Source organism: Crinia signifera, chromosome 4 (assembly GCF_055691185.1).
Source record: "Crinia signifera chromosome 4, ASM5569118v1, whole genome shotgun sequence".
In the NCBI taxonomy this organism is placed as follows: Eukaryota; Metazoa; Chordata; class Amphibia; order Anura; family Myobatrachidae; genus Crinia; species Crinia signifera.
Genome location: NC_139220.1, coordinates 147745761 through 147763699, shown reverse-complemented (window position 1 = coordinate 147763699; position 17939 = coordinate 147745761). Strand labels below are relative to the sequence as shown.

Genomic DNA, 17939 nt, shown 5'->3' with positions numbered 1-17939 from the left:
AGGCATCACTGCATCAGCAGTGGATGCAGTTATAATCTCGGCGTTCAAAATCCTGACGTCATTATCCCGACCGCCGAAATCCCAACACTTTCTCCCTCTGTGGGTATCCACGACACCCATAGAGGGAGAATAAATTAGTCTGCCGAGCGTAGTGAGGCACCGGGCCCACTGCATGGTGAGACCACAAGGGGGGGTGATCCACGTCTCCCCCCTCTTGTCGGGATTTTGAATGCTGGGATTCCGACCGCCAGGATTTCATATCAATCCCATCAGCAGGCCAATACAATCTCTACAGTTAATCCTGATGGTGGCAGCATCATACTGTGGGGATGTTTTTACGTGGCAGGAACTGGGAGGCTAGTCAGGATAGAGGGAGAGATGAATGCAGCAATGTACAGAGACATCTTAGATATGAAAACCTGCTCCAGAGTACGCTTGACCTCATACTGGGGCAATGGTTTATTTTTCAGTAGGACAATGACCCTGGCACATAGCCAAGATATCAAGATTGGCTTCAGGACAACTATGTGAATGTTCTTAAGTGGCCCAGACTTGGAGCGTGAGAGGTGCTGCAAAGAGGAATGGCCAAAACTGCTCAAAGTTAGGTGTGCCAAGCTAGTGGCATCATATTAAAAAAACTTGAGTCTGTAATTGCTGCCAAAGGTGCATCAACAAAGTATCGAGCAAAGGCTGTGAATACTTATGTACATGGGATTTCTTAATTTTTTAGTTGTAATAAATTTGCAAAAAACCTCCCAAAAACTTTTTTCCTGTTGTCATTTAGGTATATTGTCTGTGGAGTTTTGAAGGGAAAAAATAATTTATTCCATTTTGGAATAAGGCTGTAAAATAACAAAATGTGGAAAAAGTGAATACTTTTTCCAGATGCACTGTACTTGACATGCATGCCCTGGTTGTTATGACAGTAAGTTGAGTTTGCCCCTAGCATCTGATTATAGCACTGGTCTACAGCCAAAATGCTTCTGAATTTTTTTTTTTTTTTACCAATTCTACTAATCTTCTAATTTACTAATAATGATTGTCAATATTTTGGATTCATTTTGGATTTTCAACACAAACTGTAGAACTATCTAGTACTAATTAGTGTTTTGCTGAATAATAGTAATTAATCAATTTCCATTGTTATGCAGCCCATATGAAATAAACTTATGACAAGAAGAAGCAGTGGTTGAAGTGCATAAACTATGACCAATTGGTGATTTGAATGTTGCTGCTTTTGTGATGGGTTTTGCAGGGTGGATATACAAATTACTGATGTCTTCTATGTGAATGGGACAGCAACAAATTCCCACTACGTCACCAGAGACAGGAGATTAAGAATACAAATGTTCAGCAGCCATCACTTGTTCAATCAAGCAAGATTCTGTTACCACCCTTACACACTGGGCCTGGTAAAGAGTTATTGTAATTGTTATATTTTAATTCAGCTCATTGAAATATGTACAAATATGTACAAAATAAAGCATTTCATCTCAGATGCAGACAAATTTAGACAATAGTTTTCAGCGTAGAGTTACCCAGAATGGCTCAAACTTCTATGCTTGTGAATTTGAGCGAATTTTGTTGAGATTTGATATAACTTTCTGGAACTGATATTTAATTGGCGACTAAAATTGATGGCATATATACTGTGCTAGTTGTAGAACATGTACATTCAGTGTTTGATCATTGTACATATTACTCTACATATAGTAATTGACATACATCAAACGGTATAGTAAATAGCATACTGACTTTTTTGTTTTAAGAGGAACTCTTTAACACCATTGAATGCAATACAGTGAGCAATAAACTTGCTAAATCCAATGCAATATACTTAAAATGTATATATTTTTGTACATATTTATAATTGTATCTGGAAGACTAATTTTTCTTCATGTTATTCCTCTTAAACAGAACAGTAGGCTACAAGAAACAATATGTGAAGATTCCTAGTGGTCATATGTGGGTGGAAGGTGACCATCGAGGACGTAGTTTTGACAGTAATGCTTTTGGACCAGTAAGTCTTTCATTCTTTTTTTTTTATTCATTTTGCAACATAAATCTACCATACACACGGATTGAAAATTGTTTTGATGTTTGATTGTTTTTGCTGTTGGTGTAAGGAATGTTTTACAGCTTTGTCTTAGGCAGGCATTTGTCATCTATGATATGTCCCCCTTATCTAACTTAAGTAATCTAGACTCATCGATTTCACTGAAGTAAAAGCTTAGTTAAAATCCATTCAATCACTCGCATCAAGGATGCGAATGGGAAATACTGAAGTGAAGCTCTCCCATGAAGTTGCCCATTTTGTCTCTGGTTTTGGCAATTTCAGCACTATGTATTCTGTAGTTAAATTATGATCTGAACTACATATTGGAAAGCATTCCAGATCAAATGCAATTATTTATAATTATCCTGAATTGTTTATTTCAAGAAAGTTTATATTGTTCTATCATTTGGTCTTTTAGTGCTTTTTAAAAAAAAAATATTTAGAACAGGAGCAGGATCAGTAGAGAGGATATAAAACTAAATTTGTTTACATCTTTCAACTTTCAGTGGATGTGTTGCTGTTGTTTCATGTCCAGGAGCAATATTCCTGTTTAAATCCACAGTTTGTTGATGCTTTGTATGGTGTTTTCCTTACGGTTTCTGTTTTTTATAGCAGCTCATTTTAATTTCTTTGAAATATCATAATGCTTTTTTCATTGCTTGCTAGCAAGAACCCCAGGCTAATATGCACAGTTTATTTTTATTCTTGTGCAGTTAAGGACGATAACTTAGTCACATTCTAAAGCTATATATGTTGTTTTTAAACAGGCAGACATCAAATAAGATTTATGACTCTATAATATTACATTGCTCAAAGTAGACAGCTTACGTATGTTAGTGTGAGCTATATGTTGTTATAGACAGTGTAATGGATTCTGATATTTACACCATTTAGCTGCATTTCTCATGCTTTTTACAAGTACCAAAATATTAAAATAGAGATGACTTAGTATGCTTATCGCATAAGAATCTTGACATTGTATTGGCTAAGAGTAATTGTCAATATGCCACACTATCAATTCTGTATATAAAGCATTTTATTGCATGGGAAATAAATGAAAATGCAAAACCGTGCCATTATAATACAAATCTGTTTTCACAAGTGGGGTGAACCAAAACAAAAGTATTTATTTAATAAACAACATTTTTAGCTCCACAGTCTACAATTCATTTACATTATTGTGATCGAGGAGCAGAGTCTATGATGGCAGTGTAGAAGATGTGCAGCAGCTCCTGTGGGACTTTGAATTTCTTGAGTTGCCTCAGGAAGAACAAACGCTGCTGCACCCTTTTGACAGTAGTAATGTTGGGCCCCCTTATGGCATATCTATAGTTAAGAAAATACATTATCTAAAAAACATAAGTACATGAACTATATAACCGTGTACAGAATAATGTACTTGTTTCATTTCTACTTTTTTTTCTGTTGTGAAAAAGGTATGCTTAACCCTTTGAGTGCCAACATTGCTGTGAGCGAGCCACAAAATATCCACAATAAATGCCAGCAGTGCTCACATTCCCCTCGCTGCACATTGCCAGCATTCGCATTGTTAATAATCACATATGCACTAACATATGCGATTATTATCTCAAATGCGATGGCCGGCGATGTGCAGCAGGTTCCCCCCTCCCTGCTTGCACCCTTACACAGCTGTAAGGGCTCTGTTTCCTCCTTCCTGCACTCGGAAGAGGTGCAGGGAGGAGGAGATCACTAGTCCGGGCAGCACAGCAGGAGGCTGCCCGGACACAGGTGAGGGTGGTGCGGCGCTGATCGGGGGGGGATGTGAAGGGAAGCCCATAGGCTTCCATGGGGTTACTCCATCTAGGACTGGCATAACCCCCCGCAGTGAAGCCCCGGCGGTGGGGCTTTGCTGCATATGAAAATGCGTTAAAACCCCCGAAAACAGGGTTTTTACCGCATTTTCAGTTTAGTGAATCTCGCCCATTGACTGTTCATTTAGTATAATGAAATACAAATACAGCCGCATCAATTAATTGAAGTTTAGTTAAATATTGCACCCAAAAAAAGAACAGTCGCTGTGAGTGGCACTGGCATTTTTAATGGATATTTTGAGGATTGCTCACAGCAACGTTGGCCCTCAAAGGGTTAATAAAAAGGTTTGCTTGGCAATTTTCACACCTATTTTGATGAATTCGCTTAGGTCTCAAAGGTTTAAGTATATAACTGATAATAAGGTGTTTCTAGCATCAGTTAATTTATTCCAGACAGGTACTACAGCTGTAAAATAGAAAAAATGGGTAATATAGAATGTTACAAGTTATATATTATTTCGTGAACACATTTTTAAGTTGTTTTTTTTTCTTGTAGAAGTACTTCTACTGTGAATAATGATTTTAGAGACTGCTTTTATATGGTTCATAATTTTAGAGATTGGACTAGAAATGTCACCTTAAAGCTAATAAATCAGTGTTAATATAGTTCTTTTTCTTCCTCATTAAAACCTTGTGCTGCAAACTGACAGTGTCAAAGTTAGTCGGAAAGTTGAAAGAAGTATGATCAGAGATAGCATAGTAAGTGACCAGTTCCCTTATATAGAATCGAGGGGGTTAGTGGCTGAGAGTGCCATGAGTTGACTTCCGAGACCCCTGTCAACTCATGGGGTATTTCAAGGGGTGAAATACTGTAAATACAACTGTTTTAAACACTGCTAATGTTATCAAATTAAATAAACTCCACTCAACACTTGTTAAAATTAAATAAATAAAAAATACTGTACTATGAATGATTAAAAGCTGTACAATCACTTTTCTTCATAGCTGGAAAAGTGGAGTGATAGTGAAAGGTTTAGAGTACATCAGACTAATGCTAATACTAAAGAACCCATTGAAACTTGTAATGAGGTTTATAAATCTGACACCTGAGTGACAGTGACCACTTCAACCTTCCAGAACCCCAAAATGTAACAAATAAATTCCATAAAATATACGTGGAGAGGATTCCAGTTTACCTCTTTATAGCTGTCTGTAGCTTTAAAAAAAATAGGTGGAATGATACCATTCCTACTATGAGTGATGAGCACAATGGAATATTATAAACTACCATAAATAACATCTTGATGTAGCATCAAGATACAGGCAACCCACACAAAGACTTTTAGGGTACTTGTTTCCTAGCACGGCCACAATCGCGGGCATCGCCGGTCATTTCTAATGGTATACGATGCGACCGACGCGATGCCCGTGATTTGCCATTGAAATGCATTAAAAAGGTAAAAATCGCGTCGATCGCATCGCATGCGATGCTACCGACGCGATGCCCGCGATTTTACATAGGGAACAATGTAAAATGCCTCAATTGACCCAATTAAACATAGGGAACAATGTTAAATGGCCCACAGACCCCAAAAATCCCCCCTGAAGTGTGAAATGGCCCCCCAAAAAATTGTTAATGCCACCCCACCATCAACGTGAACCCGAAGCGTGGCGAGCGGCGGTGGTACGCGTCCTCCGACCTTTTCATACCCCTACTATCCACGTCGGCCTCCATGCTGTGGAGAGCTGGCATGCTCTGGATGACTCTCCCAGCACCTATCTTGCAGCAGAACGGACACCGCCGCTCCTAACCCTGCGGTGGCCGGCTTTTTTTGAATATAAAAGGTAGTGAAGTAGTGACGTGTCTTCTATAGGCCCCGCCCACCGAATTTCCGGACTCGCGCATGTGCAGTCTGGATTTTTGGTTACTAACCAGCAAAAACCAGGAGGGTAAGCAGGCTTAGCTGGGCAGCGGGAGGCTCGGGTAGAAACCGGGTAGGCAACTCTGCATTAATTAGGCCCTGCTAGGACCATTTTAAGCCTTGATTATATCTGCCCCATGTTTATATAATAACAAACATGTATATTTACTGAAAATGTCTCTGATCTCTCAGCTTTGTAACAATGACTGAAAGTTCAGGATTCTATCTGGCAGTGCAGACATGTAGTTTGTGCTACAGATAGGAAAATATTAATTCAAAAAGGTAATTTGAAATGTACTCAATCAGCTGCAACAAGGTGAAAACAGTTATTTTTCTCAAGTACACAGGTTCCTGCTTCCCGTGATGGCATTGACTCAGACACTTATACTTCTACGAATCATATAAGATTTCACTCAATACTTACTCATAGATTGATATAACTGCAATATTCTTTCTACTCTTATAATAAAAAGAGAATAGGAATATCATGGCAAGCAGCCAAGTTACAATGGAATATAGTGGGTCATTTTGTCTTTAGCCATGTCATTATTTGTAAACCAATGAAAGGAATGAAGAAAAAATGTCCCTGAACATCTAAAAACCCATACCTCTGGAGCATATGTTGTTGGCTTTCCCATTTACATCTTAAAACCTTGCAGTGAGGTTTTTCTTTTGAGTTTATTGCATATTGAAAAGCTGTCCTTTTATCATTGCATTTATTTGTGAACATTACAATTATAAACACAGGGGTGTAAGATGACATCAGGAGCCTGGAGGTAAAATATCTGTTGGTGCCCAGCCCCCTGCTCACATTCTCTACTAAAACCCCCATCCCAGCAGCAGTCAGGCAAACATTTTCTGTAACCCACATTCACTACCAACACCTCAGCGCACTGAAGACTTTGAGACATGTGTATTGGGTTCTTGGACCTAACTTACATGTGGTCGGAGTTGTTATCACTGCTGCTTTTTTAGAAAGCTCTTTGCAGTGCTGTACTGCACATGCTCAGTGCGTGTCTCTGTGCCTATACAAAGTGCCAAATATTGGTCATGACCCGTACTGCGTGCACATCAGTTTATCCCAAAGGGGGATAGTACCTGAAAAGCTGGTTTGTGGGACATGCTTCTTCCTTCTCTACAGAAACTAGAGAAATACAAAAAATCAAGGTTCCCTTCATGGCTGAAGCCCCAAGGTGATCACCTTGCATCGCCTCCTGTATTTACTCCCCTGGTTACACAAAGAAGCTGTGTTCAAAGCTGAGGGGTAAAAATATATTCCAGGGGCAATTTTTGATTTGTTAAAATATATATTTTTTGTTTCATTTTCTGTTTTACTTACTGCTGCTAATCTACTTTCTTGCATATAGGTAGTCACACACCAAGAGGTTTACAAAGTAAAAGTATAACATTGAATAAATTCTTATTCTGAATAATAATGATAAAGCCCCTTTTTGTCATGTAAATGTATAAATTGTATTGTAATTGATGAAGCAACATACACAGGACACAAAGCCAGAGACACAGCTGATAATGATGCTGCTTTTGGAGCTGCTAAAACAAAACAGCTCCGCACTAATTGAATCCAGATGGTTGTACTTCCTTCCTTGTATGTCCTCTTTACCCAGTCAACTGGTCCCTCTATTTCCCGGATGCTGAGAATAGCATGCATTAATACAGAATACTCCTCATTGTGATTAAACAATGGAAACAATGCTTTTCTCATACAATGAGCCTAGTTTACTATTCTGAGTATACAGTATGAATGGGTATTATTTGTTCGCATTGCATCTTTAAATAGGCAAGTCTGTACCATGGGATAGGTGCAATTACTTCAGAACATTCAGACACAACAATCTAGTTTACACTATTTATTTAGGGTATTTTGAGTAAACGGCCTTGTTTATAGAAAAGGTGAAAAATGGCACTGCAAGGAATTCTGATACCAGGGTCCTTTGCGGACATTCATTGAAAATAGTAGTGTCTGCATCCAGCACACCTAGACATTGCTTTATTTACCAATGATGTCTTTACCTAAACCAAAACAGCAAGAAAGATGCAGGCAGTCACAGAGACTGTTGTCATTGAGTCTGGTTAGGGTCACTATATTTGGTACTTGTGTATTTGCAGGGAGCCCAATTTACATACGTACGGCAACGTAGGAAAATCCCATCACATCACATGCAATTTTTCAGTGCGATGCGATTTTCCTTAGTTAATTTTTAGTGCACCCCTGCATGCGGATCGAATCGCATGCCATTTGCGGTGCGATACGATTTTTCATTGTATATGCACCCATCCGATGAGATGTGATGGTACTTCATTTTAAAAGCACCCATGCACACCCCCACTATCCACTTCACCCCAAGTGGTGGCAAGCAGACGCGGTTACGCGTCCTCCCGACCTTTTCATACCCCCACTATCTACGTTGGTGTAGAGTTTATCTTATAAAGTGTGGCAAGCCCGAAGCGTTGCGAGCGCAGTGGAATACATGTAAATAAATCCGCGTCTCCTCGTGGGGCTCGCTGGCTTTCTGCGCTCGCCACACTTTATAAAATCAATTCCACGAGGAAGTGGATAGTGGGGGTATGAAAAGGTTGGGAGGACGCATAACTTTGTCACATTGCGGGGCTCTCTACCCTTGCCACGCTTCGGGGTGGCATGGGTGCTTTTAAAATGAAGTACCATCACAGCTCATTGCATGGGTGCTTATACAAGCAAATGGCATGCGATACGATGTGATCCGCGGGCAGGGGTGCACTAAAAATTAACTAAGGAAAATCGCATCGCACCGCAAAATTGCATGCGATGCAAAGCGATTTCACTATGCAGAATAACCCACTAAGCAAATAGCTTAGTGAGCGCCCTGCAAATACACAAGTACCCTATATTTTCTTTTTTTATGTGTTGCCACTGTGAGCATATATTATCATAAACCCAGAACAAGTGCAACTGGTTTATCCTTGGGTCAAAGTAGTGCTAAACTATATGTGCTTTCCTAGCATAAAAATGATGCTTACAGTAAGAGGCGGATTAAGCACGGGGCGACAGGGGCGGTCGCCCCAGGGCCCCCACACGTGGGGGCTCCTGTTGCCCTGTGCTTGGGCAGCGGGTCGGGCGACAGACCCTGCAGTGGGCTGGACAGTCAGCGCCGGGGGTCACTGCCGCGGATGGGAAGTCAGCGGTGGGGTCCCTGCGACGTATGGAAACTTGTAGCAATACCTCTACTATTTTCCATCTGCTGCAGGGACCCTATGTGTTATAGTGCACAGATATAGTGAAAATATATATTAGCCGGAGTATTAAAATGTCAAGGAAGACTTTTGACACATTGCAGAACACTAATAAACATGAAAGCATATATTTGTATTCTAAGATGGTTGAATAGATAACTTGATTGTAGGATATGAAACACAGGGTTATATTTATTAAGATTGGAGTTCTATTGAAGATGGAATGTTGCTATGGGCAACCAATCAAATTCTATATATATGCTAAATAAGAAGTAGATTCTGATTGGTTGCCCATAGCAACATTCCATTTTCAATAGAACCCTCACCTTAATAAATAAATCCCAATGAGTCGTCATGGTAAATGGAATAATGTCTAAAGAAGGAAAGGAAACCGATGGGTAAGTCTGGGATCTTTATTTGGATCTGTGCTTTTTAATGTATTTGTTATGACTTTGACAATGGAATTGAAGGGAAAGTATGGGGTGAAGCACATGATTGAGGATCTATATAGACTAGAGTAGGGGTGTCCAAACTTTTTACGATGAGGGACAGTTTCGGTGAGGTGAAAATGTGGGGGGCCGACCATTCAGCCTGACATTCTTTGAATCATTAATCACATCAGAATGGTCACCCACTCTGCCCCCATTCACTTTATGTCCCCCAGCCTGTCCACTCACTGTATATTCCCCAGCCTGCCCCCATTCACTTTATGTCCCCCAGCCTGCCTCCTCACTGTATATTCCCTAGATTGCTCACCCCTTTCTCTGTATTTCCTCCAGCCTGCCTCCATTCACTGTATGTCCCCCACTCTGCCCCCTTCACTGTATATTCCCCTACCTGACCATCTTTCTCTGTATATACCCCAGCCTCCTCCTTCACTGTATGTCCACCATTCACTGTATGTTCCCCACTCTGCACCCATTCACTCTGTCCCCCAGCCTGTCCCCCTTTCTCTAAATGTTCATCACTGTCTCCATTCACTGTATGTCCCAAAGCCTGACCCACCATTCACTATGTCCCAAAGCCTGACCTTCCTTCACTGTATGTTCCCCAATCTGCCCCATTCACTCTGACTCCCATTCACTATGTCCCACAGCCTGCCCCCTTCTCTGAATGTCAATCACTGCCTCCATTCACTGTATGTCCCCCAGCCTGACCCTCCTTCACTGTATGTCCCCCACTCTACCCCCATTGACTGTATGTCCCCCTGCCTGCCCCCTCCCTTCTGTATGTTTCCCATCCCCTTGTGTGAGCCAAAGGACGGAGAGGCAAAGCAGGAACTGCAAGGACAGGAGATGCTTGGGCTCCCGCTGCTGCCCTCCTCCGCTCTGCATGTTACGGGAGCAAGCTTCCCCCTTGCTGCACCCCCTCCCCACACACTGCTGTCACTGTGATTGTGGAGGAGGGTAATATACAATTGCAGCTGCAGGGGTTGGATGCATACTCACCCAAAAGACACCAAACACATCTCACTGTGGTGGTCGGCACCTCCGCACTGCTGCAGACAGCAAGGTTAAGGCACGCTCGCCATGGCCCCACCTTTAGTGCGGTGTGTTCCGCATCTGATGCTCCACCCGCTTCTGGTTGGAGGCTGCGGGCTGCTTGAAATGACAGCACGGGCCGCTATTGGCCCCCGGGCCGGACTTTGGACCTGCCTTGACTAGAGGAATGGGCAAAAACATGAAAACTGAGTTTGCATTTTTGCCATTAAAATATGGGCCCTTATTCAGATGTGATTGCAGTACTAGTTTGTTCTCAAAATGGGCAAAACCATGTGCACTGCAGGTGTGGCAGATGTAACATGTGCAGAAAGAGTTACATTTGGGTGAGGTATATTGAAATTGCAGTGTAAAAATAATGCAGCCAGTATTTACCCTGCACAGAAACAAAATAACTCGCACAAATCTAACTCTCTCTGCACATGTTACATCTGCCCCCACCTGCTGTGCACCTGGTTTTGCCCATTTTGAGAAAAAATTTGTACTGCGATCAGCTCTGAATAAGGGCCATAGTATCAAGTGTGCTATAAAGCTATAGGGGAGGGAAAGGATTCATTAGTCACACCATTTCTGATGACTTGAAAACAGATAAGAAATGTAACAAAGCAGGTAGACGAGTCAGATGATTCGTTGCATAGGAAGAAGAATCAGCAGCAGAAAGAAAGACGTTATAATGCCACTGAGTACGTCATTGGTACAACCTCATTTAGAGTATTGTGTTCACTTTTGGAGGCCATATCTCCAGAACAATATACATCATACTTGCCTATAATTACATTCTACCCTATGGGGGAATCAAGTGGGTAGTGATAATGGAGGAGCCAGTATAGTCAATCCATTAAGCTCCGCACCATCATGGAAAAAATATTTGCATAGGGGCTAAAATGATGCAATCACAGTGGACTATGGACTATTTATTTATCCTCTCTTATTCTGCCCACTTCACTCTTCTGGAGGTATGGGCACCTATCCCAAAGATCATCTGAGTCCCACAGGATTTTGGAGAGTCTTCATGTACAATATGATGCAAATACATTATAGACTAGTGGTGGCTTCTCCCTGTTTTGGATAGGGGCTGTCACTACCCATTCTGGAGGGGAGGAGACAGCCCATTCCCTGCACCTGTGCAGTGGATATCGCAGGTGCTGTGACCAGCACAGGAATTCAAGTAGTGGCTTGACTGCACATGTGCAAGCCCCCAGCTTCTATGGACTGCTCTGGCAGCGGCACATACTGTAGAAGCAGACTAGGGATGCCAATCAGGCAATGAATGACTTTCTCCTGGATGCCAACTCTCTGCTAATCACAGCCCGGTCTCTTTGCTGCCACGGACTGGCAGGTAGGATAGGCATTCCTATAGGAAGTCACTGCCAGTCACAATGTAGCACTGCACCAGGCTTACTTGCAGTGTGGGATTTTACTGTGGGCTGCAGTATTGCAACCTATATTTAAAATCTGCCACTGATAGAGACTGCACAAAGAAGAACACAGTATGCATAGTTTGGAGCAAAGGAGGAAAAGTGGGGACATTATAGAAACTTTCAAATATATCTGGGTTTTTAGCAAGATCCTGGAGGGAAGCAGAGCCGGCCCTAGCCTAAATTACGCCCTAGGCAAGATTTTGACTGTTGCCCCCTAGCACTGCCACTAGTTCCGTCTCCCCTTTCCCAGCACCATCAACCCTCATCATAGCAGTCATCATTTTGGTGTCCCTACCCGCAATATTTTAAATAGAACCAGCTCACCCATTCAGTGCCTTTTTTGCTGAAAATTCGTCTTATTTGCATTGTTTTGACCAGCACACACAAGGAGCTTCTGCTGATTAAAATGATATGCAGCATGCCTATATTCTGTGTGCGACTGTGGCTGTACCTGCATACGGAATGCTATGTTACAGTGAGTTCCATGAATACACTATTTCATATGCAGATACAGCCTCACTCACACACAGAATATAGGCATGCTGCATATCGTTTTAATCAGCAGAAGCTGCTGATGCCCCTAGGCATTCCAAATGCCCTAGGCAATTGCCTAGTTGGCCTATGCCTAAGGCCGGCCCTGGAGAGAAGCATTATTCAACTGTCTTTAGAGAATGAATAAAAAGTAAACTACTGTTTTGTTTCAACCTGTTACCTTTGGTACATTTTATGGAAGAAAAACAAAAGTTTAATTTTCATAAAAACTAGCTTTCCAACCAAATACAATTAACAACCTGTTGCTCTTAAAAAGATATCATAATGATCAGGATATACTTGTGCGCAGACTTTTACATTGTATTTTCTTTACCTGATGGGTATTAATTATTCATAGACAAGGTATGCTCATTTAAAAAAAGCAGTGTCTTGCAATCATTGACCAGACACAATTTCAGATATAAATGATCATAAAGCATGGTAAGCCTAAAAGTACTAAAACTTATATATAAAGCAAATGTTTTTGTAATGTTGGGAATTTGCACTCTTTAGTGCCGGAGAATGAGAGTCCAAAGGAAGCAAAGTCAAAGTAGTTTTTGCTGCTCTGTGAGACAACTGTCATTTTGCCTCATTATAGTCAACCCCAGATGCTTTAAACCTAAAACCTGCATTACTGTCATTTATTCATGGCTCTGCACTGTGTGGAAGGCTTAGCCTTGATACTAAGATGTTATACCATCTGTGCAGAATACAGCTAGTCTATCCTTCGCCAGATATACAGCGATTTGGCTGACAACAATCTATACACGGATCAGCTGTAATTATAAGTTTGGTTAATTTTTTTGTTCAGACACTATTGGAATGAAAATGTTATTACACATGACATACACTATTTTGATATAAGTACACTGGTAACAGGCAGTAAAAACTCATTTTATTCATTTTAGTGTTACAAATATTTATATACTGTATTTAAAGCTGGTCATTATTCTAAGAATCTGTAAAATAGGGTAGGCAACAAAATAAAATTGGATTTTAAATATGTACTGCAGTGCTTAAAAATGACACACTAAAGTGCAGTTTTGTGTGTGCGTGTAAAAGTGTTGATTCGCTCAGTTTTTTGTATATATGCAAAATCAATTAACTCAGAAGCATGAAGGACAGCAGCCGGCAAGCGCGCTTAAGCAGATTTTCATCACCAATTGGACTTCATCTCTATATGGATGTGGTGGACTTCTAGTGAGAAATTTGATGGCATACTTACCTTTATTAGTGATATGCGATTTTAAAGTTTTTTTTATTTGAGTGCAAATGTGATTAAATGTTACATTTTATTGAAATAGAGTTGCACTTTTGTGTACTTTTGTTTTGAGTTTCCCCAGAATACAAGGAATTAATACAAGAGAGGAACGTGAATATCAAATTGGTCCTAAACAGGATCTCAAAGCTAATTAACTCAGATAAAATGTGAGTTCACTGAGAAGAATAAAACAATATATCTCATTGCCAAACGTTATTGTGCCCCATCTGTGCTTTATTTTGAGTTTCAGAGGAACAAAGAATTCCTGATCTTCAACCAAGTTTGCAAGGAAAGTACTTTCTGCCATCATCAGGTGGTGGGATAACCACAGGCCAGCGCCACTGTGACACATAACCTTTGTTTACTGTGTATGTTTCTTGGGCCTTGGTGAAGGCCTATTGTGATCACGGGCAGCAGGCCTAAGAGTATTTTTGTGCATTGTTTCCACCTTTTGTAAAAATGGGGCTTTTCATATATAGACAGTCATATGGTTGACAGGGTCTAAAGATTGACAGGTGAAAGGTCGACATGGTCAACAGGTCGACATGGTCAAAAGGTCAACATGAGTTTTTATTGTTTTTAGGATGTCTATGTCGACATGGAAACTGTCTAAGTGTACCGCGTCCCCTCGCATAGCTCGCCATGCTCCGTGCTCGGTGCCTCTCTGCACTCGGCACACTATTTTATTCTCCCTTCATGCCCTAGTGGATGGTAGGGCATAAAATACTGCCTGTCAGCTGAAAATGTTGTAAAAAAATACATGTCGACCTTTTGACCATGTCGACCTATTGCCTGTTAAACCCTGTCGACATTTTCCATGTTGACCTTTAGACCATGCTGACCTAGTGGGTGTCGACCTTTAAACCCTGCCGACCTTTTGACTGTCGACAAATTAGTGGTCGACTATATGACTGTCTATCATGAGTCAGTCTATGATCAGTCCGGATACCTGGTAGACTCCTCCCCCCCCCCCCCTTGTTTCCCCTTTGTGATACCTGTGCATGGTACCTTTTGCCTATTAATGTTTTCAAAAATCTAGCAGTCACTGCTCTGAATGTTAAAGAAACATTATTATTATTATTATTATGAATATTATTGGGTACTCTTTACCTAGAACGGCGCCCGTCGCGGGCATCGCGGGTACATTTATGTGTGGCCGCGACGCGACCGACGCGATGCCCGCGATTTTCCATTGAAACCAATGTTAAACATGGAAATCGTGTCGGTCGCGTCGCGGCCGGCCATAAATGTACCCGCGATGCCCGCGACGCGATGCTCCCGATTTCCCATAGGAATCAATGTTAAAAGGCGCGATGGACCCGATTTTACTGTTAAATGGCTCAATCAACCCGATTTGGCCATAGGAATCAATGTTAAATGGGCCACAGAGCCCATTAACCCTTAAATGTCCCCCCAAATTTTTAACGCCACCCCACGATCCACGCCAACCCGAAGCGTGGCGAGCGCAGCGGTACGCGTCCTCCGACCTTTTCATTCCCTACTATCCACTAGGGCGTGGTGTGAGAATATAATAGTGTGGCGAGCGCAGCGAGCCACCGAGCCCGAAGCGTGGCGAGCGCAGCGAGCCCCGCGAGGGGACGCGGATACCTTCACAGTTATGCGCGTCCCCTCGCGGGCTTCACAGGTGTCCGTGGCGACGCGGACACCTGTGAAGCCCGCGAGGGGACGCGTCTACCTGTGAAGGTATCCGCGTCCCCTCGCGGGGCTCGCTGCGCTCGCCACGCTTCGGGCTCGGTGGCTCGCTGCGCTCGCCACACTATTATATTCTCACACCACGCCCTAGTGGATAGTAGGGCATGAAAAGGTCGGAGGACGCGTACCGCCGCCCCTCGCGGGCTCGCTGCGCTCGCCACGCTTCGGGTTTGCGTGGATCGTGGGGTGGCGTTAAAAATTTGGGGGGACATTTAAGGGTTAATTTGGCCTATTTGGCCCCAAATCGGGTCCATTGAGGCATTTAACAGTAAAATCGCGGTCAATCTGCCGTTTTAACATTGTTCCCTATGGGAAAATCGCGGTAATCGCGGGCATCGCGGGCATCGCGGCCATCCCGATTTACCCGCGATGCCCGCGATGCCCGCGATTTTTACCCCCGACGCCCGCGATTTCAATCGCGGGCGCCGTTCTAGGTAAAGAGTACCTATTATTGTACTAATCTGAACAGTATTATTGTTTCCATTATTAAAATGAAACCTTAATGTCTGTACTATTACTGTACACGATAGAAGATGCAGCTGCTGTATGACAAACCTGCATAGAGCTTGGAGTAAAGTACATACCATCTGAAATAAATCATCAGTGGCGGGCAAAGGTTGGGCGCTTACCAGTATGCCATTGCTTGCATCCCAGTGCCCCCTTGTAGTATAGAAACTGGAAAATCCTTGTAAAGTCTTATTTTAATAGTCAGCCTTAATGAGCCATAAAGAATTATCTAGAACATTACCTAAAGCAAAATAGCCATATTATAGTAGTGGTCATGCCTTACAATCAAATGGTTTTACAAGAGGATAACACAGAAAAAACAGGGGACCGCCATAAATTTAAGAATAAAACCATTTTTTAATTAGTATTTTAGATATATTGTTTGCTGCAATTATAATTTTTCCAATAACAAACATATAAAAAAACAATAAAGAATAATTCCAATGATGTATGCAGTTTATTATAAATTGCATTGCTGTATTGATATTATGACAATGATACATTCTAGAAACACGCTGGGATTTGTTGCAGTCTGCCCTAAGCATTATATACAGTAATAGCATGTCAGTGATTAGTGAATACAATTACTAGCGTTCCAATAGTCATTTGTTCCTGTAAGGTATTCTTAGTGGTTGTTTCTATGTTATCAGGTTTGCAGTTTTCATGCATTTTATAAGCGTATGTTCTTATGCAGTGATTGTTATAGCTCTTTTTTGTTGTATTAGATATAGAGAGTTTTCTGGGGGTATTTGGGTGTGTTTCAGCTCTTTCTGTTTTGTCAATAGCGATGATGAAGTGTTAGCAGTGTTGTTGTGGTGAGCAGCTAAGCAGAAGGATGATAAGTTACATGGTTCATTACTGAAGGAGGTGGATTTAACAATCTATTTCTCTTATTAAACACGTGCTAGCAGACAAGATAGCCCAAGGGGTTGAAAATGGCACGTTTGCAGTAACTTGCTTGTGATTCTTCCTTTAATGAGCCCATTTTGAACACCACAAAAAAAAAAAACACAAAAAGGCTCAAATGCTAAAAAATTGCAGCTTCATAAATCTTCCCCTATGGCTTTGAGAATTTGCACACCACATATGATCGTATAAATTGTTGTAGCCTTTGTACTGTAACTTGTAGCAGACACTGTTATACTAAAAAGTAAGCAATAAACTATAAAAAAATAGATCATGTAATACTGTGAGATAAAAATAAAATCTATAATATAAAAATAGTACAGTAATTATCTACAAGAGTATAGCTCTACTTATTTATTTCCCTAATCTTTCCCAGGCAGGGAAGAGGACCTGCAAGGGTTCTGAAAGAGACATTGGGCAGTATTCAATGAGAAAAATTTGCCGTGTTTTATGGCGAGTTTGTGCTATTTTCGCGTTGGAAGGAGCATTTTGCTCTCCAAAAGTGAACCACCCTATTCAATGTGATATTTTCGCCGTCTTTCTAAGTGATTTTCGCCGTGTCTCTCCGTGTAGCAATTCTCTATCTTTTCCTGGAGAACTGGAATGTGAACTTTTAAACTAAAAGGTATTTTTTTTTTAATTTTGGTGTAAAAAAATCAGGAATTTTTTTCTGTGAAGGGGCATGCTATTTTTATTCATGTGTTTATAGCACATGAATATATATTTAATTTAAAAAAAAATATTCTTTAAATTTTTTTTTTACACAGAGCAGCCAGCAGGGGGCCGGAGCTCTCGACCCGCTCATTAGATATTCATATATTCACTGCACCCGATCATTACATATGCACAATCGGGTGCAGTGAATACTGGGACCCAGGCAGCACAAGCTGCTATAGGGGGGGGCAGCTTGTGCTGCCTGGGTCCCGGGGAGCCCACCTCCCCTCCACATATGTTCTGGGGCAGCCAGGGATACTTTAATCTCCCTGGCTGCCACCGTCCCCCGGCTCCCTGCCGCGGACGCTCGTCCGCTGCAGGGGTTAAGACTCGCCGCAAGTGGCGGCGAGTCTTAATCACATTGAATAGTGGGAGCAGGAGTGGCAGCGAGCCCTCCAGAACAGGG

The 17939-nt window shown here is 41.7% G+C and overlaps 1 protein-coding gene across 1 annotated transcript in view; it reads left to right on the top strand.

Moving 5' to 3' along the window:
* Positions 1–17939, top strand: part of IMMP2L (inner mitochondrial membrane peptidase subunit 2) — a 990168-nt gene that overhangs the window by 800347 nt on the left and 171882 nt on the right. The window contains exon 5 of the mRNA XM_083182733.1: positions 1918–2020. Within this exon, the coding sequence (XP_083038859.1) occupies positions 1918–2020 (103 nt within the window). The remainder of the gene's footprint in view (positions 1–1917; positions 2021–17939) is intronic.